Genomic DNA, 24,875 nt, shown 5'->3' on the forward strand with positions numbered 1-24,875 from the left:
AAAATAATCAGTGCTTTGTAACTAAGTCTGAGGTTTGAATTTCTCACCTGCTTTAAATAATATTTAAATCCTAAAAAATGAAGACATTTTGTAGGAGAAAACAGACTCAAGAAGAAAACATTACAAAAGGTATAATGATAATTACTTTAAATCAAATTTACGAATCAATTTCTTTCTCCAAACAAGGTTCATGTCTACAAAGAACACAGGTTACTAATTCCAAAAAGACAAGTTGTCAAAACTTTAAATACTTCTCTCAATACTAATAGTTACATTCTCTATCTGGATCACACTTTCATTGCCCCAAATTTCTTGCCATTTGTTTTAATGTCAACAAAGCCTGGGTGCCAAACTTTGTAAAACTGTGTCAGAGCTAGATCTTTAAATAATTATTATAACTAATATATCTACTAGTTATTTGCTAAGAGTAACAGAATTATATATATAAACCTCTTATGAACTAAAATAGTACTTCTGCACACTTTTCTTTGCAAGAGTTCTATTAACCTAGAATATACTCAAGGGGTTTGGAAAACTTTTTGACTTTCATTTATCTGTATAAGCCTAAATAATAACCAAATTTATTAAGGTATGCCAGTTTGAATGGCATAACATTTCTTTAAAATTTCCTTCTTGAACTCTGTATTACCTCAAAAAGCGATCTATTCACTAATGGTCTGAGAAGCATAAATAAATCAAAGCATGTATTACATATATTTAATACCAATACAATATACGATCAACATTGTATTACTATAATTGTCAAGCTCTACTTGAAAGCCTTTAAAAAAAAATGACTCTGGGAGAATTAAGCTATTTTATTTTACATGTAATAGTAGGCATAAAGCAAAGTTTATGTATTTAGTTTTCTCATTTTCTATTGTATTTCCACAAACCTTTAAGATATAATTTTAGGTATTTTTCTATCAATAAGGCCAGATAGTTTTTTGTTTTTTTTTATAGGTAACTGAAGGTTTTAAGAGGGTTTAGACTGAAAAATCAGGTACCATTTAGTCATAACATCATATAAAGACCCTTAATCAGGAGAAAAGATTTTTAACATTATTGCTTAAGTCTTATAAAAATAGTGAATTTTAACCAAATTGATCTCTCTCCAGTCTTGTTTCCTTTACTCTTAAGTCATACTATTTGGCAAGTAATATAGGTAATGATGTAATTTTAAAATTAAATTAACCGTGAATAAACTGTAATTTGTTGGTCAGTGCATATATTTTGCCCCCACTTTACCTAGGATAGTCCTCTTGGAAAAAGTGACTATCCCACATGGAAAACAAAAACAAACAAAAACAATGCAGAACTTCATTTCTTCCTTGAAGATTTTCAAGTATTATAGGAACAAAAGGTCCACAAAGAGGGAAAAAAAAAAAAAAATGATTAAAAAGTTGACATTTTCATCTTGCTTTAATAATTATAAGATAACAGAAGTATAAAAAACAAATGTCCCTTATTATTTCTTTGTTTAACATAATAATAATACACTAAGAAATACTGCAATTACACTCGAGCTATTTTCCAGCTTCTTCAAGTAAGGGACATAACTATGGTTCTACCAATGAGAAGATATGAATAATCAATCTTATGGAACGCAAAATATGGCAACACAAAAAGGTAAATTGACTTTGGCTTTTAAAAACAAAAACCTAATATGACCCTGAAATGCCTGATTCAACAACAAAAAGTTACAGCAGCAAGCCACCACTTCACCACACATTCAGAATTCTGAAATAGGCAACAGCCCTCCCCCAACTTCAATCTGTAATGTCTTCTTTTTGTTTTTCCTGCTTTTTGGTTGTAGGTAGTTCAAGGCTTGCCCACTGCATAGGTTCAGCTTTTCTCATGGTGATCTCAATCTTTGTTGCAGTCATAGTTACATAGCTTCGTTTTACATCAATCACCTGTAACATATCAAGGAGCGTAAGAGTAAATAAACTTGGGTCTCATTTAGTCCAGAGGAAAATATTGGTCTTCCTTATTCTAAAAATCCCAATCTCAAGCCTCTAAGGCCATTTAAATGTATACCAATATTTAGATTTTTTTGAAGGACAATAAAGTTACAGATCTGTAGTTCACTTATTAAAGTATTTGCCTTTTATTCTACAAATGGTACCCGAAATTTTGATGGGTTCATAATACTTACACCCCATAATTTGACATTTTGATGAAATTCCTTCTCTCCTTCAAATACGATGTGTACATTTAACTAAAAAAAAAGATAGAAGAGAAAAATTTACTTGAAGTTTCACACTGAGGATGAAAAAATACCACATTATCAGGCAAGTTTTATAAGCTACTCTATCTCCAATATGCTTTAGGAAAAAACCCTATAATAAATTTTAGATTTTCATTCATAAAAGTTTCCATGAATATAATTTAAAATTATTTTTTGATGTGGAAAAGACTTTTTGTTTTTGGTAATGGGAATTGAAACCTCAGGGATACTTGGGCACTGAACTACATTCCCAGCTTTTATTTTTTATTTTGAGACAGGATCTCAATAAGTTTCTGAGTCTAGACTTGAACTTGGGAGTCTCCTGCCTCCATCTCTCCAGATGCTAGGATTACAGGCATTGTCATCATGCCCAGTTTATATGGGAAAGATTTTAAAATCCATTGAAATAAGAACAGTATTTCATAATGCAGTAATGTCAAAACAATGTGAGCAAGACAAGTTAGATTCAGCTGTTTAGTGTACTTACCAATGTACTATTAGCTTCTACTCGACTAAGTTCTGGAAGTGAATTTTTAGCATATACTGAAATGGTGACTTCACCTCCAGTCTGATGCCAGTCATGTCTACATGGAACAACTTTTTTCCCCTGAAATGTAAGAAGACCTTTATAAGTTTAAAAAGCACCATATAATTAACTTGTTCAAAAGAAGAATTTGACCCATGAAAAGTAGAGGAAAATTACTATGCAAATTAAGAACATAATGTTTTTAGGACAATCAACTCCCAAAGTTTCCACCAAGAGGTTTAAACTATAAAATAACACAATACAAGAGTATTTTAATAGTTAAATCCTATTATCCACTAAGTACCTCTTTTAAAACATTCTTTGAAGACTGAAAATTAGAAAGCATGAAAACATTAGAAAACATTCTTTGAAGACTGAAAATTAGAAAGCTTCAGTGGGATAAACAAGACAACAACTTCAAATATGGAAACCTTCAATATATTTTCTACAAGTAATAATAATTTGGGAGAAAAAATGACCATTTGCACATAATCCTCTTGTCCTTATGTATTTTTCAATACAAAAAATAAAGGTTTCTATATTTGAAGTTAAGTTGTTGTCTTGGGGATGTGACTCAGTGGTTAAGCATCCCTGGGTTCAATCCCCAGTATGAAAAAGTTTTTTTAAAAAAGTACAATTTTGGGGCTGGGGTTATATCTCAGAGGTAGAACGCTTGCCTCGCATGGGTTCGATCCTCAGTACCACATAAAAATAAATAAAATAAAGATATTATTGTGTCCATCTGAACTGAAAAGGGTCATTATTTGGAGTTTATTAGTGTCAGTACAGCATGAAAGATTAATTAATATTTCCCCAGAGTAAGCAAAGGAATTCAGAAGAATTCTACTGAAACAAGTCTGCAATCTACTCCTTGGCCACTAGATGAGGCATTTGTGCATCTGTAAATGGTTAAAGTTTTAAGTGGCCAAAAACAACAACAAAACATAATGTGGGAACAGGATTTGAAATTAATTTTCATAATAAGCTTCACTTTAACAGGCTCTAGTATTTCACAAAAACCCATATACCTACACCAACATATGCAACAGCTATTTTGCTCAACAGGCAGTGCTGAGAGTTTGATTCAGACCAGTTTTTTCTGTGGTGTAGGGGTTGGGCACGATGAAGGTGATGACGACAACAAAGAAGGATACATTAACAAAATATTAATAAAATATTTGTGAGGGTGAGAATTCCTCTATAAATATAAAATGAAAGATTTTCAAATCTCTCAAAAATGACTCAAACACAATTCAGTGTCATTATTTTGAAAAGGTTACTTACAGCATCCTTTTTAGTCCACACGTGTTTCCCTGTTGTACAGCCTTCTTGGGCTAAGAAGGTATTAAAGTCAGAGGTTTTCCTTCTACAACAGCTCCAATATTTCATCCTTCAAATAATTATAAAAAATTTTCAGAAGTAAAACCTCACAATCAATTAAATATAGAAATATTATAGTGCAAGTATAATTTAAAAATCAGGGCAACTTTAGTATTTACCAGTGCTTAAGTTACATTACAGTAAAAATGGACACACATGAGAAAAGACAATAATTTAAAAAGGAGAATGCCACTTATTATGTAAATTTGAAGCTCCTGAGCATAGACTAAAAACTATCACAAAATTCCAATCAATTTTCCACTGGTAGCCTGCACTCCAGTGTCCTCATGAAGCTAACAAAAAGTGATACAACAAGATTTATAATCATTTCATTTCAATAACCTGGTAAAGACTATGAAATTAACAACTAATGTTTACACAACCTGTGATGGTCAATCTCAAAGTAGAAGAAAATTATCATTCTTTAAGAAAAATCTAACACAGGAAGCTAAAATTGCAACAGTTTCAGGTTTGAGTCTTGAAACATAAGGAAACAGAGGAAGATTTTGAAAGCACTCCTATTTCTTTAAACTACAGACAACCTCTCAATTGAAGACTGGAAAAATAGGAGTTTTCCTGGGTAGTAATGCCTTAATTGCCCCTGAGCCAAAATTCTAAATGTGCTGCCAAATGTCAGACAGTCTTTCAAACAAAAAAGAATTTAGCCCAACTAAGAAGAGCATCACATTGAAATGGAAAATACAGTGTTTAAATCACAATGGCCACTTAATAACTGTAATATTGTTTTTCTTCTGTTAAGACAAATCCCGTATTTTTAAGTTACTATAAAAATGAAACAGCAATTTAAGTAGAATACTTAATAACACTGCATGGTAAGTACCTAAATATATGAAGGTTTAAGTTTCTAATCTCTACCATAAGGTATTTTAATTAGTCATGCATAAGTTACCCCTCATGGAAAATAGGTACTCCAGAATGATATACACAAACTTCTTCTAGACTCTGTAGACCCTGATATGTCTAAAAGAGAAAAGAAAAAAACAAATTTAGCTGCCTTATCTCTCAGTTGTATCTTACACATATTTGTTAGTACTCCATTGCAGGCCATTCCAATAAGAAATAAAAAATTATTCCATTTTACATATGGTTAAATTTTAGGCTCCTGTGAAAAGGCAAATAAAAAAGTAGGCAATAGATAACATATTAAATGTTTTCATAGCCTGAAATTCAACCATATTCATGTATTTAAATTTACAGAAACATTCAAAATAGATTAGAATCTTCATCAGAAAGAGATACAGCATGATTAGGTATATAACAAACTCTGTTAGCATTATCAATTAACAAATTGATAATGCTAACAGAAATCTAATACATAATTCTGGAAATTCTATAGTGCTGGTTATTTCTCTTCCCTCAAATGGTAAAATGAGCTGCAGATGTACTTATATTTATATCTATGGATCTCTTCATGGTTTGTTTGTATGATCTAGGCCCCATAAACTGCTATATGTAAAATCTCTACAGATGAATTCACAAGTTAGATTAATAAAACATGGAAGCAGCCAGCAGCCTATTTTCTCTCTACTTTTGTATTTATAGTAACTAGCTACATGAACAGAACATAAAATTTGATGTTTACATTTTGTAAATCTGAAGTATTAAGCGTGTTTATTTCCTAAGTTATCATGTGAGCACATAAATTCCAGTATGTTAGATTTTAAACTTATCACCATAACTCCCCATGTCTATTCTTCCCATCTTATATGATGGCATCATAAGTAGTCTCTCAAAATCAATATCTGTAAGTGCTCTTTAGTTTCTCCACTCCGTCCACCTACATGTAGTCTATCATGAAATCCTGTTACTCTGAAAAAATCTATTGGTTTAATTTCCTAGCCCTACTCATGACCTAGCAGACTTTAGGTAATTACACTATACGAAGTTTTCTACTACCTCATTTCTCATCCTTTGATTTCTGCTATCTCAGTAAAATATCTAATTACTATCACTTTCTTAATTTATAAAGTGTGAGTGATTTACCTCACACCTAATACAATAATTAGCTCCAGGTGCTTTCCACATTTAAATGTGCCCCTGTATGAGAAAATATTCATGGCAACTCAAAAAAGAACAAAATGAAACAAAATAAAAAATATCAAAGCCATGACTATATGCAACAAACATGAACCTACCAAACAAAAGATGACAAAAAAGAAAGTACATGCTCTATGATTCTATTTATATTAAATTTAAAAATTGGCACAACTAATGTTGATAGAAAAATGCAGTATCCTTTGCAGAAGGGAAAAATGAATGGTAAGAGTGCTCTACCATGATGATGTGTTTCCTCTGAAAATCCCTTAGCTATAAACTTGTATTTGTACATGATTTAACAAATTTCTGTTATATACCTCCATGAAAAAGATTTAAAATTTCTATAATGGTCTCCATAATCTAAAGTAAGGTCTTACTTCCCAGCACTATTAAGATTTGACCATTACTATTACTAACCTCTTTTAATCTCAATTCCACAATAGCAAATTGAATAACATTCCTATTACTCAACGTTCTCTTTATACTATTGCTATCACAGCTACTAAAATACATTTTGCCCCCATATTTTCATAACTCTCATTCATTGTTTTCAAAACTCACCTAACACTTTCTCTTTGATCTTCTTTCTTCCATTACTCTACTATTTGTACTGCCTTCACTCCAAGAATTAATAATTTCCTTTTATCTACTACTTCTACCTCATATACATATGAATAATTTTATTTCCACCCCTTAATCAGCAACCTGATTTTAAACTTAACAGAAGAGAAAAACAAAGACCTGGCCTCTCATCATCTTCACTTTTTCATTTAATGGCAACAGCAATCACCCAGATGTTCAAGTCCCAACTTCCTTTTACATGCAATTCATTAGCAAGTGCTACCAATATTTCCAATTATACTATACATTCTACATGTATTTGCCATGTCAGGCACTGTTCAAAGCATCAAGAGATAAAAAGAACAAACCAAAACATTATAAACCTTAGATGAGTGGTGGGACAAGTTAGATAGTAGTGAAATGACATAAAGTTTTAAAGGCCATGGAGAGAAAAAGAGAGGGAGAAAATGTTTACAAAGTAAGCAGGATAAGGTCTCATTGAGATGTTTGATCATATTGCATACATAACAACTTCTCAATAAACTCTAATCTCTCTGTCCATAATAGCATCCAAGCTGGTTTCTCTTCCAATTCCACTGCGGTTCTTCAGCATATATTGGCTACTCACTAGTCACAGACATCCTTTTGTAACTCCTAAGATAGGTAATTTTCCATCACACTTCGCTTGACTGAATTTGTTATTCCTTGAATAGCCAAGCTCTAACACCTCTACTCATGCTGCTTGCTCTATCTATAGCACTCTTCCCCCAGGTATACAACTCATTTACTATATTATAAAGAATTCTGATTCTGTCACCATGTAAAAAAGAACATAACTGACAATTTTATTAAATGATAACTCCCAACTCCAAACACTCTAGTTCCTTCTTTTTACTTGTTTCATATCTACCTGAATTCATATTTAACATTTTTTTTTTTTTGGTATTTGCGCCCATACTAGAATACCAGCTCCATAAAAAAGAGATTTTTTTGGGTAATAACCAGTATTTCCCACCTCTACAACGTACTGCACATAGAAAGTGCTTATAAATGGTGATTAGACAGACTCACATGATTCTAGTCTGTATTCCATGTTTACAGCCCTACTCCTCAGCATACTGCCAAATGTATAACAGGCACACAACTAATTTCTAAATTGAGAATGAACTGCACCCTCTTTCTTCAAAATTAAAATTCTACTTCATAACATAATAAGATTTATAATACATACCTTTGAACACCCTCCATTTTTACATGAGGTCCCAATCTTAATTTCATCACTGTCATCTTCTAAAATGAAAATAAATTAATAAATAAATAAATAACAGAAGTTCACTGCAGTGCCATTCTTAAGATGCAACTTTTCTACAAAAAGTCATATAATATTCATCCACTATAATTAGGTTTTCTTCTGTAGTGTCAAAAGGATATATGTTGTATTTTTATTCTATAACGTACTACTTATCTAATAACCACGTCAAAGAGAATTTATGAAAGGATAATTTTGTCCTACAGTATTAGGTATATGACATAGAACATTAAATATATTTTACATCATACACAAAGAAACATTTTTGATTATCAAAGAAATTAAACTATTAAAAAATAATAAACCATAGAGAAAGAAAAACTAAGTAGATTCTCAAATTTAATAGAATAAACTACACATTTATTCTGAGCTACTATTTTGCATTTGGGAAAAATATTTTTATTATAATGTGTCAATTGGTCATATTTAGTAAACTTTTGGTTGAAAGTTTATTGGATAGAAAAAATTATAATACAATAAAACAAAATCTTACCTTTCTTATCTTCTTCATTCCCAGATGATAGTTTAAGTTTATCAAGCGCTTGTTTTAGGGAGGCAGATATTTTTAATTCCAAATTTGTCATGGGTTCATCTGGGCTGGAGAATTTTGAAACCCTGTTACTATTATTAATGTACCAAATATGTCCTTGTAATCAAACTAAAAAAACCTTAAAACCTTCTTTTTGAGATGTTAAATGCTTTATGAATCCAGTTATTCTTAATAAGAAGTATCTTACAAATAGTTGCTATATTTTACAATCTACATTTTAGTAGAAAAGATCTTTCTTATGTTAAAACATTAAGTCTCAAGTAATTACATTATTGTAGGCACATTCAATTAATAATCATCAGGACCAGTGGAAAGAGAGTAAAGACTAGGAATCTATGTTTGACAAGATGAGTAACTCCGAGGAAGGGGCTGTGGAATTCTTCTACGTTTCATGCCCAAGTAAAATGCTATGCACACAACATACAGGCAGTGAATCCATACTCATTTCTGCCAGTAGGGAGGTTTACTATATATGGATACTGGTAGATGGAACTATAAATTCAGATACAATTGTATGGGAAGAGGTTAAAAACAAAATCCTCGTAACATTTCATAATGGTTAAGTTTTATATTTCCACTTTAAGTCCATTCAAAAATATCAAGAATATTAATAAAGCAATAAAAGTAAAAATTCTATTCATGCTATACCCACAATGAAAAAAACTGACATTAACAAGTGCATAAAAATCTTTATCCTCATAATTTCTGTAGTATCATCAAATTAATTAGGATAAAATGTTTCCTTATCTTTTTCCAGTAATTTTTCAAATTGGCTAACAAGGAATTTGATAAGTATCCCAGGATTATGGATAAATGGAGTTGGAGTAAAATAATTTACTGAATAGTTTAACAATGGTCTGTACTCAAGAATACTAATGAGCAAACACTAAAAGTCTCTTGGGGATCTGATCTTGGTCCCATATTATTCAATACTTTATAAATATGTTCAATTAAGATCAATAGAGAAAACTTCGGGAACACTGTAAGTTCTCAGTATGAACACATATTTCAATAGGTGTTGTCAATTATTTCTCAGAGCTGTTTAAAAAAAAATTTTACCATCTACTTAGAGTTCTGTAGTTTGGTTCTAAAACATTCAGTACTTAACGTGCATTATGAAGACCTAGCCTAACAAAAGTAAACCCAATATGCCGTCTGTTTGATTAGAAAATGATTATGAAGAACTGAATTTTAGTTAAAAATGAGCAAAAGCTAGATTAAGAGACTTTAAAGAAATATGCCTTCAGAATCAAATGCATTAAAATATTCCTCAGTATTAGTAACAACAGTTTTTAGGCATCTAAAAGTAAAGATTAATGTTTGGATTAATGTTTAAGATTAAGATCAATAGAGAAAAAGTTAGGAATACCATCAGTTCTCAGAATTCATACAAGAACAACCACTTCACAGAACTTCACCATGCCACAATGAAGACACATGCCAAGTGAAAAAAAAAAAGTGTGAATCCCTTACCCTGGTAATAGATAAATCTGTAGTTTTGATGGTATGACAAACAAATCTGCAATGAAGTTTCACTGTGTACATGCCTCAAGTTGAGTGGGGATAAAATTAAAGGCTCATTTAAGAGAAAAATGCTATCATGCAAAATGATAAATAGAAATATCATGAACAAATGCTATTATTCAAGTGTGACAAAAATAAGCAACTATAAAAGGTATACCTTGGCCTTTTTATCGCTTCTACTGGTTTAGGGGCTTGAATTATGTGCTCCTGAAATTTGGGTTTCAATTCAGATAGTTCTTTCTTTTCAGTAGTCTTGACTTCAGGCTTGACAGGCTCAGGTGGCTTCTCACTATTATGTCTACCTTTTGTACAGCCCTGTTAGTGAAAGGCATTCATTAAGAGTTATCTTGTCATATGCCACAATAGAAACACTTTTATTATGTTGATTTATTTTAATGAACTAAATATATTTGCTAAATTTGAAAATGAGTTTGTACCTCTAAATATTTATATGCAAAGTTTTTGTACTCAAGATCTCAATTTGTGTACCAGTTCTACCTAAAAGCTGTATGACCTTAAGCAAGATAATCTTTCAAAATCTTATTCCTTACCTGTAAAATACAGGCCACAATACTGAACTTTTTTTTATTAGTAGAATATAAAATAATGTTATATCTCAATGGTATCTTTATATATCATAACAGTTTATTTCTCCTAACTGAAAATACTTTAAATGGTTGCCCACCACTCACTTTCTTCTGTGATGTTCTTTTAATACTGCTAACGTCAAAAACATAAAATAACCAATGAATAATTAATATCTTAAAATCTTATTTCCTAAGCAGATAAATTATTATAAAGGCTGTGGAAGGAAGGTGAACTCCATTTTAAAAGTAAAGTGCTATCTGATAGTTGATGAGGATGAGTCAATAGATAACAGGACTACCCAAATCTGGAGCTTCCATAAAATGTACATTAAGGGAGATAATCTAGGGAAAAAATAGTACTTACCACAATGCTTAAGAAATCAGAAAAATCAGTCGTTCTTCTCTTACAGCAAGACCAACCCTATAAAACATAAGAAAAAACTTAAAAACTATTTCTATGGAAAGCACAACCCACTGAAACACTCTTCTTATACTTATTTCCTTGAATCCTGAAGTAACTTCCATATTTTACAGCTTTAAAGTGTTTTTTTCAAATTTTGATAAAAAAAAAAAAAAACAGTGATTTGTATTATGGCCTATCGTGAAAGAAAGCACCTTAAAACAAATTGCTTATTTTTAAGAATAGTTCCTAATTTTCAGAAGAAAAACATTTTACGCTGTACTACACTATGTGATTTTTGAACAAAATATCAAGTGCCTTAAAAAAATGGCTGTGAAGTTATCATCTCTACTAACGTATTACAGAGAGTAGGGAAAAGAAAGGCAGAAATCTCAAGACATGAGAGGCCCCAAATTTGGATTAGGGACTAACTTTGTATATGCTCAACTACATAAAGAATTTGGTATTGAGTTTTTACACAACATGTACTTTCAGATTTCTTTTTTTTTTTTTTGAAGAAAATTTTAAGCACCTATAACCCAATTTTCCTTTTAAGTTTTATTTTCTCTGAATAGAGATGTAGGAAACCAATTCCCACCACCTTAGACTGTTTAATAGCATTGATAGCGTTATCTCAAAACAGTTATCCTGTCAGAAAGATTTGATGTCTTACCATATATACACAATTAAATCAAATACTGGGATACACATATGACACAAGGTAGCTATTTCAAATTCTACTCTGGGTCTTTTGCTAGTCCTCAGTAAAATAATTAAAGGATCAATATAAAGCATAAGGTTGTTAACTGTCTTTTCTTGAGAAGAACTTTCCTAGAGTATTATATTCTTCTAGCATTAAAATGTCCTATCTTTTACAAGTTTAATTTCCTACTTGATTAAATAGAAAACTAGTGACTTTATACTGATGCACAAATTTCACCCAAACAGTCTGGGTTGTGAAATCCAATAATCTTTGAAAGTTTAAGTCCACAAAAAGCGTTAATATCGCAGAGATAATAATAAACAGTACAACCACAAAACTGAGAAACAGAAAAATTACTTCACTTTAGAAACTTGCTGAACAGATACATGAATGGAGATATGCTACAAAAATCATTAGCCCAGAGGTGACATTGGAGAGCAAATAAACAGAATGAGAAAAAATAGGAAGCTAAAGATTGCAAAGTCAAGTATTTCTACTGTTAGCAGAGAGGAGGAAATAGTATAGGGAGAAAAGAAATAAAAGAAAAATAATCAATAAATGACAATCCAGAAAAGAGAAAAATCCCCATTTCCTTCCCCCACCAGCAAAATAAATATCCCCACAGAAACACAGTTTTCATCCCCATCAAGTTTTGTAAAAAGAGTTAAATCTCAAAGTGCCCTAATGAAGTTCTGTTCTCCCCACTCAGAACTAAGCTAACATAAAACTGTTATTCACTATACAACTTTGAATTTGATTGTGCGTCAGTTAAATGCCAAGAGTCCAACTGCTTTCTGGAAGATCAACAGAACATTCAAAAGAAATCAACAACATTTAAACATATAAGGTTATTTATGTTCCTCAGCATAAAAGCAGTAGTACCTAAAACCAGGACAGCCACCAGGAAGCATTTTCTTTTAGATACACAAAGGAAACTCCTCAAATGTATCCGTTTTTCATTTTTTTTAAAGTCATCATAAAAAATATGGTCAGAAAACACTCTATTATTTCTGGTAATTCTCCAGAACATTAAGGAAATACAGGTGAAAAACTGGTAATCTCTCTCTTCAGTAAACATATTCTAAACTTAGCATGTTTGTAACAATCATTCCTAAAGTTCATAGCTTTTTTTATTGGCCAACAGTGATAAACCGAAAGACCGAGATTCATCATAACTGCTTCGATTTCCCTTCAAAATTAGAAAGTAAAGAAATCATTAGGAAAATGATTTGGACTGCAAATAAAATATTTTATAACCGGTAAACATCATTATTCACTGTCTTCTTTGCTTTTAGTGGAATACACACATAAAGCCCCCCACAATGGTCATTTGAAAAGCAGACATGCCAGTAAAAAAAGATGAGAAAATATTTACTATTACATTTCTAAATGTATTATACAAATAGGAAGAAACTGAAAATATATATAGTTCCTACCTTTAATGCATCATGAAAGACTGGAACACCTGGGTGATATGTGCAAGCATCTGGTCAAAAATGAAAAGAAAAAATAAGGCATTCTTTACAATGTATGTAGAAAAAATGCATACAACACTATTTCCTTCAGTTTGCTAAGATTTAATTCCTTTCCCAAATGTACATAACACTGAAGATCCTTGAAAATTCACTAATGCTTGGTTGATGCACAGCACAAAGTGCCTTATATTATATAAGTAACTGTTAAGATTTTAATTCAAGAGCATGATGCCCATAGATAAAAATTCTGAGGGGGAAAAAAAGCAAATACAGAACAGTTTAAGGATTAATAACATTATATATTCTATATTCTTCTAATCTTTGTGGTAAACTTTGTTTATTATCAAACTTCAATGCCTAAGATTATGAACATACTTCTATTCTGTTTTTACAAAAATATTATTAAACTTAAGTGTACCTACATGCCCTGATCCATAAAGGTTGCTCAAGAGATTTCCCCAAAACATATTTTGGAAGAACAGGATCCACATTTTAAACAACTTGTAATATCTAACTACTAATTTAACTGTCCTAAACAGGTTATCAATTCCTAGGTACAAACCTCATTAAAAAGAAGTGTAAATCCTACACTCATTGGGGTTGTCATGATCATTCAGTGCTTCTGTTTCCCAACCCCATTATGCCACCAATCTTTACTTAACTCTCTTAAAAAATTTTATTTATTACAATTAGCAATGTAGAATATTTTGTAAAAAAAATAGATAATATAGACACACTTATTCTCAGGCTAGATAGCAAATGAACTTAGAGAAACTGTCAACTTGCACCTCTGTAATTTTCTCATGAGGCTACCTCACTCAAGCTCTTTAGTCTGTTTATCTTTCCATCCTCTACCTGATTCCTGTGTTACCTTAAAATTATTAATTCCTTGTACCCAGAGCAATTTCCTTATCCTGAATTAATTATCCTTATCCAATATTACTTAATTAGTAACCATGTGTTATATAAATACTATACTAATGTGGTCAGAAAGTGTTAGGTATTTTCCTAGTACAGCAAATAAGCCCATGTATTAGGAAGAGATTATGAAAAAGAAAGTTGGCAGTTGAAATGTGTATGCAGGACAGGAAATTGAAAGGGGAGTAGAAGTAGAGAAGAAATATGGTATTGTCTAATATTAAATTTAATGTACAGACATAAAGTCTACAATGTATAATATAAATTGTCTGAGGCAATAGTCCTCTTAACAATGGTCAGTTCTGGCAGAATCGCAGCAGGAATGACTCAGATCTTAATCCTATAACTAGTATGGACAAAATTAGAAAATCACTGTTTACAAAAGCTAGTAACAAGCAGATGGACATTTTCTTCTTTAGCTTTTATCAGGCTTGCCAGTTTTGTTTAAATCAAATTTTATAGATTAAGAACCTACAACACCACAGTGGTTAACTATCAAGAGCTTTTCACATTGGGTCTGACCCTGGCTAAAATTCTCATTGTATTGCTCTTCAGTTTCTTCATATGTGTGGATTAAATAAAATACTATCTGAAAGTTTTGCTTTTCCCTAAAGTATTTTAATATATGCAAGTCACCAACCATGTCTTTTTTTACTTAATCACCTGCTAAATTTGTATTACAAACTAAAATGTCTATCATCTTAGAATAGGGTCTGATTTTTGTTCATAGGGAAAAAATCTTCAGAGAAATCAATAAGTATGATAATTATGCCACACCACCAAGAAACAAAGTACTGAGTGTAGATTAAGATTTTTTAAAGAATGATGGAACCAGCCATCTAGCTCCATGCAAGAGATAACTTGGAACTTGCTTGTACCTTCAGTTTTACCCATTTAATATGCCATTTTAGTTATTGTACAAGGTCAATCCTCTCATATTCTATAAAAAGTCTCTCCTAATCATGTCTACAGTGTGTTTTTAGTTATCTTCTAATCCTTACTATCATCTCCTTGATCTTCCATTCAACCAATTTACTTAGCCTATTTATCCAAAGTCTCTAAAAATAATTCCCACTTTTCTTAAGTGAATAAACTTTCACCAATCTTATTGGAATTTCCTATTGCATCTAGTACTGTTGACCACCAATCCATGGGGCTGTTTACACCGTTGGCTTTCCTGGTCCCTCTTCTTTTTCAGGAACAGCACCATTTCCACATGGACACACTGACTTCCAACAAAAAGTTTTAACTCCTCTGAGCTGAAGATCCAAAGATAACTTCCTAAAAACACCATTCATTTTTTACACAAGGCGATCAACATTACCAACATTAGACACTAAAAATTCCTCTTCTCAAGTTTGTTACCCACTGAAACATCTTGACATTCCCTTTGGGTAATATCACGTTTATATTATAAAAATGTCAAGGACAGTAACTTGAGTATACATAAACTGGGTTTATCTTTTCCTTAAAAGCTTGCACCAATGATCTTATTTTAAATGATGTCACCAATTCACCTGCCTGCCAAGATAAATATTTCAAATATCTTAATCTCTTTCACAAAGCCGAACCTCGTTACTGTCATGTTGAATTCCTTTGATCTATTAAATGGTTCTATTACTACATACTTAACAGAGTTGCTGTGGTAAAGTGACAGACTAATGTCTGGGATAAAAAAAAAAAAAAAAACACAATAAATGCTAGCTGAATTTAAGAAAGTACTATCATTTCCTATAATATTCAAGGAATCAGCTTAATTCCTTCTTCCATTTAAGAATCAAATTAAGATTCGGTGGTTATTTCCCAGCGTTAACCTAGTGTAGTTGCTTTCATTTTACATCTGGAACTCTACACCTAAGCGCTGTAGGGATACTTCGCTAGGGCACTTTGAAAATGGCATATTAAAACGAAGAGGTCATTGCAAAGAATATACAAATTCTTTTGCAAAGGATAATGAAATGTGCCACCACGGCGGCTGTGTCAAAACTCAGAGAAGAAAAATCAAGCAATTTCTCTAACCAAAGAAAACTTTTTGGTAGAGCAGACTTTCAAGACAAACTTCTCTACTAAAAATGAGGCAAAACTTAAATGCTAGGCTAACCGGCTGCCCATCGCTCTTCCTTTTGCTCTCTCTCTATACCAGCACTCTCCCCAAGAAATCACGGTCAACAATACTAGGGGAACCGCAAAGCAAGCTAGCAGGGCTCCTTAACTTTTAACTTCCCAAGGAGACTGCGGGAACGCAGGTTAAGAGTGTTCGTTCAAAACTGGAGGCGAAATACGAGAGTGAGGGTCGACCGGGAGACACGTGGATCCAGTCGGAGCTACGGAGCAGGGTTTTCGCCGGTGCAAGAAGGCTGCCGGATGCTGGCGCTCGCTAGGCGCCGAGCTGGGGGAAGGCGGCAGGGGACTCCAGCAGCTGCGGAGGCCCAGGAGGGGCGCCGGCCCGCGCGGCGCCACCGCGGCTCGCGGAGGACCCGGAGGCCTCCAGCGAGATCGCTGGGTGGCGAGAGGGGGAGCTGGCAGCGCGGTTCTCTTACCATCGGAATTGTTCTCGGGGTCGAAGCGCTGGCCGCAGCCTCGATTATAGCATAGCAGGGCCATCTTCTTCTCCCACCGTTACAGGCAAGGACCAAACACCGGGAACCGCAGGACAGTGCGACAGACTCTGCTGTAGCAAGCGCTGACCTGAATCTTAGGGCGGCTGCCGGCTTCCGGAAACCGCCGGTTCCGCTTCAGGAACCTTCGCGAATTTTCCGGTCGCGCAGGCGCAGTAGAGAAGAGAAAAGGCGGAGGTGGAGGAGGAGGAGGCGGGATCTCTTGTTGCAGGCCGGGCGGGTAGGTCAGGCTCCCGCGAGTGTAAGCGGAGGTCGGAGGTGTATGCTGGGCAAGTGTAGATTGAAGCGCAAAGAGGAGAAATTGAAGGTATCTGGGGGTTGAGGGGCTGCCCGCGATGGAGTCGCGCCTTGTTGGCCGTGGTCCTTGTTGGCCGTGGTCTCTGTTGCAGCGAGCTGGTCATCTCGCCCCCTCCGCCTTCCTCCACGACCCCGCGTCCTTTTTTTTGGGTTATACTTCAGTTTTGATATTTATTTACCCCTTGACTGCTTCAAAGTGCATACACAATACTACAGTATTTCCACACACCGACCCCGCGCAGATCTCGTAGTGAGTAAATGAGAGGAAGAGTGGAGGAATCTTTTCTTGTAAGTGCGTGTCAGTGTCCATCCGTGTTCACTCTGTTGCTGTGGGCAGCACTGAGGAAGTGCAGGCGTCTAGGCCAATTCTAATAACAGTTGCGGTCAAATCACTTTGGAAGTAGAAAGCACTTAAGATTAATAAAGAAAATTATGGATCAAATACAATGCCAGAAGTGGTTACTATTTCTCCAAGACCCTAGGATACTGGTTGCTATTTCAAATTAGCCTCTGGTTATCCCTTTGCAGGTACTCAGTTCTCTAATTCTGGAACTTCTGGAAAAAATTCAAGTGTTTTTTAAATATTAAGGACAGTAATAGCGTGCTTACAAACAACACTAGTTCTAATTTGTATTTATCAGATGGGGCTTTTGGGAAAAAAATGCTTTTGATGACATAATACTGGATAATTTAAAATGATGGTAGCTAGAAAGTAAAAGTAGAAAGTTGTATAATGCCTCCGTCGATCCCAAGATTGTTCATGAGAGAGTTGTTCAATCCTCCTACCCCAGTTAAAAAAGGCTATTCATTTTCACGTATTCTCTTACTTTCCTTATACTTAACAATATTAACTTTTCATGTAATAATCATGGCATAAACACACGAAATTTATCCTTCACCTAGCCTTGCATAAGTGTTTGTCTATTTTGTTTCATAATTTCTGTTACAAAGATGAGCTGTTTTATTGAATAGCATCCAAAGTTTGGGAAATATATGTTAGAATTAGCATTGTTTGCATGCACCTATGAATGCCTTATTATACTTTTTACAATGCACTGTAGTTTAACTTTTTCTTTTTTAATCTCACCAACTTTCTCAATTGTACCTAAGATTCAATGATCAATTTTTTATATATATGTGTATATATATATGTGTGTGTGTGTGTGTGTGTGTATACACACACACACACACATACACACATGTATTTCCCCTCTTGGGAAAATGTTTGAGCAGTGGCAATACTGGGGTAAAGGGCATAAGCCGTTCTATTTATTTATTTATTTATTTATTTATTTATTTATATAATTTTAATATTTATTTATTTTTAGTTTTCGCAGATGCAACATCTTTGTTTGTACGTGGTGCTGAGGATCAAACCTGGGCCGCACACATGCCAGGCGGGTGCGCTACCTCTTGAGCCACATCCCCAGCCCATATAAGCCGTTTTAAGTAATTTTAATATTTTAAAGATAATATATACATTCAGTTTTTTTCCAAAGACAGTGCCATTTTTAAAAATTTTACCAGCCATGGATATAATAGACCATAGAAATTAATCATACATAATTAGAAATGAAAAGATCAAGCACTCTTAAAAAATTTTTCATCTTGACCAAAGTCATTGTCTGAGTATCTTAGTAGCATGGCAATGTTACTAGGATTATTAGTATATTCACTCTTTAATAGTTTTAATTTTTAGTGCCAGTTGTTTTCTACTCATAGCATTACAATTATAAAATGATTGCTTATAATAGATTTTTTTTTTTCCTTTAGGCACCAGAGATTGAAGTCAGGGGCACTCGACCACTGAGCCATATCCCCAGCCCTATTTTGTATTCTATTTAGAGACAAGGTCTCACTGAGTTGCTTAGCCTCTCTTCTACTGAACTTTGAACTGGTGATTCTCCTGCCTCAACCTCCTGAGATATTGAGATTACAGGCCTGTGCCACCATGCCTGGCTTATAATAGATTCTTTGAAAATGCAGAAGCCTATTAAGAACAAAATAACAAAGTCGACAATAGTTGCATCACTCAGCAATTAATATTGAATTACTAAAATAATTCTTTTAAAGATTTCTGTTCAATGTCCCCCCCTCCAAGGCATTTATAAATACAGATGTTTAAAACAAAGAATAAAAGAAGGAATGGAGTTATAATATGTGGAAACCTTATGTTCTTACTCTGGGTATTTTAATAAATGGTAAAATTTAATTTTTCTTGTGATTAAAAAAATCTGTACAGAAACAGTACAGTCCATTCTATTCCAGATTTCAACTCCTTTCCTAGTCTAGTGCTAACCACAAAGTAAGAAACTCTTAGTTACATGTAGAGTTTATATACAAACCTTCCTATATCCATCCAGCTTTCCCCTCTCCCCAGTCCTAAACATATACAAAGTTACCTTAACTTAAACTATCTTATTATTAATAAAAGACTTAAATAAGTTAATATAAAACTACCATCAGTTCTTTTTGGTGGAAAATAACTATTATTTTAATACTCTTGATTACTTTTCTACATTTTGAAATATTTCTCAAATAATTTTTGGTAAGGGAAAAAGTTGTATATATCTGTAAAAATCATTCAACCTCATTTAAATTTTGTGGCAGTATTTTATAAGCAAAGTTTTCATCAATATGGAAATAATAATTTTGAATTAAGATTTACACTACTCTTCTTCCCTAGGTTTATATACAATATTCATGTATGAGTATGTTCATGTGTGTCTGTATGTTTATGTATATGATTTTGTTTGTTGTTTTTATTAACCAGACTAAAATCAGTTTGAAAGATAGGACTGCTTGTTCACGTTCATGTAGTTATCCCTAGAACAGTACTGTTCAATAGAAATATAGTATGAGCCAGAAACGTGAGGACATTTTAAATTTTCTTTTTTTTCTTATAATCTTCCTTTTCAAAATACAAAAAATTAGGGTTTATTTATATATTTTTGATCCATCCTTTTTTAAATATACATACATGACAATAGTGGAATGCATTACACTCATTATTACCCATTTACAGCACAGTTTTTCATAACTCTCTATAAAGTATGTTCACACCAAATTATGCCATTATACATGAACTCTCTTTTTTGTATTACAATTCTTAATACACATATATACCACAATTTTTCATATCTCTGTTTGTATATAAAGTATATTGATACCAAATTCAAATCTTCATACATGTATTTTGTATAATGATGACATCACATTAATGTAATTTTATATTTAATAATAGCCACACTAAAGAAAGTAAAATAACAGATGAAATTAACTTCAATTATGTTTATCCCAGTGTATCTAAAATATTATCATTTCAACATATACTCAATATAAAGTTTATTATTGAGAATTTTTTTTTTTTTTGCAGTGTCCAAAGTGTCTGTTTTTTTGAATTTAGAACATTTCTCAGCTTGACCCAGCCTGGGAATTGAACCCAGGGGTACTTTAACACAAAGCCACAGCCCTTTTTTATTTTTATTTTGAGACAAGAGTCTTGCTAAGTTGCTGAGGTCATCACTAAATTGTTGAGACTGGACTTGAACTTGGTATTTCTTCTGCCTCAACCTCCCAAGTCTTTGGGATTACGGGCATGTGCCATCTTATCCAGTTCTATCATTCTTTTTTTTTCTTCCTTTTTCTTTCTTTCCCAATACTAAAGATTAAACCCAAGAATGCTCTGCTACTTAGCTACACCCGAGCCTTTTTAAATTTCTTATGTCAAGACAGAGTCTCAACAAGTTGCTGAGTCTAGCCTCAAACTTGTCATCCTTCTGTCTCAACCTCTATAGTCACTGGGATTATAGGCATGTGCCTAGCCATATTTCAGTTTCTCAATAATTACAAGTTGCTAATGGATACTGAATTAGACAGAAATATCCTTCCATTCGTTATCTATTCAGAAAGTATTTTATAGTAATTGAGTGAATAAATTTCGATAAGCCTTTAGAACACTATGTGATACTATTGGAGAAAGGTTGATTAACCTGGGAAGATAGGTACAAAAGCAATTATGAATATAGTGTGTGTGTGTGTGTGTGTGTGTGTGTGTGAGAGAGAGAGAGAGAGAGAGAGAGAGAAATTGAGATTTGAAATCAAGCAGGAGATCAAGATTTCTGAGAGGGCCAAAATATTGCTCAGTATACATGCTGGTAGATGTTTATAATACCAGGAGGATTTTGAGTCTGAGGCCAGCTTGGGTAACTTAGACCCTGTCTCAAAATTAAAAATAAATAAAAAAGGGGGTGAGGGAGGAAGAGCCACAACCAAGGGAAATGGACTGTGTTTAGAAACTGGAAAAGAAAGGAAGCAGATGATCCACTAGAGCCTCCAGACAGGAATGCACCACTGCCAAAACCTTGATTTGAACCCAGTGAGATCTGTGTTGGATTTCTGACCTTGAAAACAACCTTTTGGATCTCCTGTACTCTGTCATGATGTACTTCTCCCTACCTGTTGATTCTACTGTGTGTCAGACCCAATAAAAAGACATTACCTTTCTCAGCATCTTTTCCCACATTTGGCCCAAGGTAACTACTGAGACTGATAGAGTTATTATGGGATTGTCTGGCTAGAAGCTGGGATTTCTAAAACAACTATGGTAGAAGGAACAGCGACCCAAGATCCCTTTGCTTGGCTCTTCTTCTTGCCTTTCATTTACTTCTGTCACCCACTGCCAATCCCACACCTAAAATAGTGTCAGAGACATCAGCATCTGTATCATTCAAAACAGCTTTGGGATCTCCCCTAGTCCTACAGAGTTGGGAAGCAGAAACTGTTTGCTTATTTGTTTGATGTTGCTTTTTCTTGAAACCTTCAGAAAACAGAACACCACCATCAGCAGCATCTCTCTCACCATGTTCAAAACTGAAAGATGAAGGGGACAGACAGAATCACAGAAAGTAGAAAAGACAAATGAAGATCTGATCAACTGAACAACCTCCCCCCTGGGCCATCCACGTTGGCCAGACCCTGTAACAGAGGAAATTCCACTAGGAACAAGTCTGGGAGATTTAGGGTTAACTGAATTGTGCAGCAAACCATTATTTTAAAAAAGAAAATTTGAAATTTCCACACACATACCCACATCTACACACACACCCCTCCTACTTAATGGTCCTTCTCTTATGGCTTCATCTAGGAAGAAGTATAAAAGTATCACAATTTAGTCTGGGGATGTGGCTCAAGAGCTCCTGGCATGTGCGGGGCGCTGAGTTTGATCCTCAGCACCACATAAAAATAAAATAAAGATGTTATGTCCACCAAAAACTAAAAAAAAAAAAATATTAAAAAATTCTTTCTATTTAAAAAAAAGAAGCATCACCATTAACTCATCTTTCCCCCTTTCCTCCTTTTATGAGGATATTAACTTAGTCTGAATACTGGCCTAATGTTAGCTAAAAACAGTTTAGAGGATTAAATTTTTCATTGTTGAGTGTTATATTTAGTGAATATACATTAAAAATCACAGAAAGAAAGGCCGAGAAATAGTCCCTTCACAAATGCGTTTGCTTTACTTGTACTTCAGTAGGAAGGACCAACCACACAGTACCTTCATTTAGGATTACACAAGTTAGGCTGCTTTTTAATTTTGTCATTGAGGATAATTATTTATCATTGAAAATAACTTTTGCTATGAAGAAAATATGATGCATTAATCATTGAAAAGAGTGACTATAAAGACAAAGATTTATAATATTTTGGTTTTTATTCTATTCGTAGATATGTTTTTTAAAGTATGTGTATATCTTTGATATAACTAATGTGAAGAACAGACTTTTCTATGACATTTTATTTGATCTACCTAATACTCAGAAAAATGTGTAATTTTATTATAATTATATTTTGAGGATTTTGTGCATTTTGAATTTGTATTATTCATCCTGAAAAGGTACATGTCTTTTTATAAAATCTACCTAATTTATTTTATGCTTTTAGTATAAGAAATGCTTCTTTGTATCATTTAGCATTTTTGCCTTAAAATCTGCCTTGATGTTAATGCTTTAGCTTTTGTTGTTTTTCTTTGTTTTTGCCTAATAAACCTCAGGTCATTCATTCATTCTTATTTAACCTCAGTCATTTTGTTTTGGTTGTTTCTTTAATAAACAGCAGATAGATTGCTTCTTGTTATTGTTTTATTGACTCCAATCCAAGAATCTTTTTTTTTTTTAAATTTTGTAAAGAAGTTTAATCTTTTCCTTTCTGATTACTAATTGAGAAAGTTCAGTACCCACAGCGGCCCAGAACATATTAATGACTTTGTAAGTTATTTAACATCTATAGTCCTTAGTTTTCTTATCTATTAAAAATAGTGATTGTTAATAATATTGTGAAGATTAATTAATGGGATATCCTGGACAATAGTGACTCCATTTTGGTTCTGGAACAACATCTTTGCCTGGGACAGGGTCCTGAGCTGCCAAGAAAAAGAAACTTGGGATGCCCTGTTTCCATGTCCCGCCCCCACCCAAGGTTACTAAATACAGGAATTAACTTTACCAGACCACCTATACCCAAGGCCAATTCTAGCTTATTACACTCAAGGCCATTTCCAGCTTGCTCTTTTTCCTTGGTAAAAAAAAAAAGATATAAAAACCTGATTCAAATAACTCTGGCTGTTGTACCACTCTATGGACAACCTGGCATGTTTTACCTGTCAATAAACTTTTTTTCTAAACATGAACTCTGTCTCGAGAGATTCTTTGAGCATTCTGTCCTAACATTATGTGACTCAGATGGGGGACATTTCACCATCGACCCTGCTCTCCCTCTAGGGATCTGACATGCTTTGGTGAACCCTCAATCAAAATGGAACATTCAAATCTCTCAAGGAATCTTCCTTTTTAATTGGAGCACCTCAGCCATTCATTGAATATGGGCCAATTGATCCCCAGATGGACTATCCCCTGGTGATTCTCCCCCTGGGTATGGAGTCTAATTTTTTTGTTGTTGTTGTTTGTTTTGTTTTCTCTCTCTCTCCTCTCTCTTGGCACCAAGTTTAGACCTCCATGTCGGTTATCCCTCTGGAACCCTCTTCCTCTGGGGTTAGTCTGGAACTCCCAGCGATGGGGTGATGACCCTCCCTGGGCTTCTTCCTCTAATTTCTACTGGGAGCCTGAGACTCAAAGACACTTGCCTCTTTGCCTTCTCTAGTAAACTCACCATGGTAATAAGTCCATTCAATACCTGTCCCACTTCTCTTTGGGATGTTTATTAACTCAGCTTAGGCCTCTCCATTTGGCCCTGGACAAGAAGGTACAAAACTCATTTTTCTCTCCAATCAAGCAAGGCCTCAATATGATTTAGACAATGGTGCTAATTGGTTGACTAACCATTCTTGGGGACTTACATAACTTCTGTGAGCGCTCCAGAAAATGGAGGGAACTTATCTATATTCAGCCCTTTTCGTTCTTTTGCTCCAGATCCTCCCTCTGCTCTTCCTGTTTACCTGCTCAACTCTTCCTGGCCACTAAGCCCTCTATGGACCATTCTTAACTCCATGATCCCAAGGCTTCCCACGTTTTTATCCAGCAAATGAGTCTCCTCCCTATTTTTCATCCCAGCTCATGCCCCACATCTACCCCCAGCACCTCCGGCACCCCATAGCTCTCCCAATCTGGACGTTCCTAGTCCTCCACATACCTGCTCTCATGGACAGTCTCCCAATCTTCCCAGCCTGCTCCTGTTCCCCCTTGCTCTCCCAATGATGTCACTCTTCTTTATTCCCTCTGGAT

At 34.0% G+C, this 24,875-nt stretch overlaps 1 protein-coding gene and 1 long non-coding RNA gene across 3 annotated transcripts; one reads left to right on the plus strand and one right to left on the minus strand.

The window, feature by feature from the left end:
• Positions 1–179: 179 nt before the first annotated feature.
• Chordc1 (cysteine and histidine rich domain containing 1) lies at positions 180–16,958 on the minus strand. The gene is made up of 11 exons (XM_026413882.2): positions 16,762–16,958; positions 13,265–13,314; positions 11,090–11,146; positions 10,296–10,453; positions 8,558–8,661; positions 7,987–8,045; positions 5,047–5,117; positions 4,041–4,146; positions 2,718–2,837; positions 2,159–2,221; positions 180–1,916 (listed from the first exon to the last, which is right to left on the minus strand). Exons 1-11 carry the CDS (start codon positions 16,823–16,825, stop codon positions 1,770–1,772), a joined length of 999 nt encoding a protein of 332 aa, XP_026269667.2. The 5' UTR covers positions 16,826–16,958; the 3' UTR covers positions 180–1,769.
• A 79-nt stretch (positions 16,959–17,037) lies between these two features.
• LOC144254477 (uncharacterized) lies at positions 17,038–19,309 on the plus strand. Of its 2 annotated transcripts, none has more exons than XR_013343494.1 (3): positions 17,038–17,424; positions 18,465–18,537; positions 18,910–19,309. It is a non-coding gene; the product is annotated as an uncharacterized LOC144254477 (long non-coding RNA). The 2 variants fall into 2 exon arrangements; XR_013343495.1 differs by having other exon boundaries at positions 17,038–17,146.
• Positions 19,310–24,875: the final 5,566 nt, after the last annotated feature.

Source organism: Urocitellus parryii, chromosome 4 (assembly GCF_045843805.1).
Source record: "Urocitellus parryii isolate mUroPar1 chromosome 4, mUroPar1.hap1, whole genome shotgun sequence".
Taxonomy (NCBI): Eukaryota; Metazoa; Chordata; class Mammalia; order Rodentia; family Sciuridae; genus Urocitellus; species Urocitellus parryii.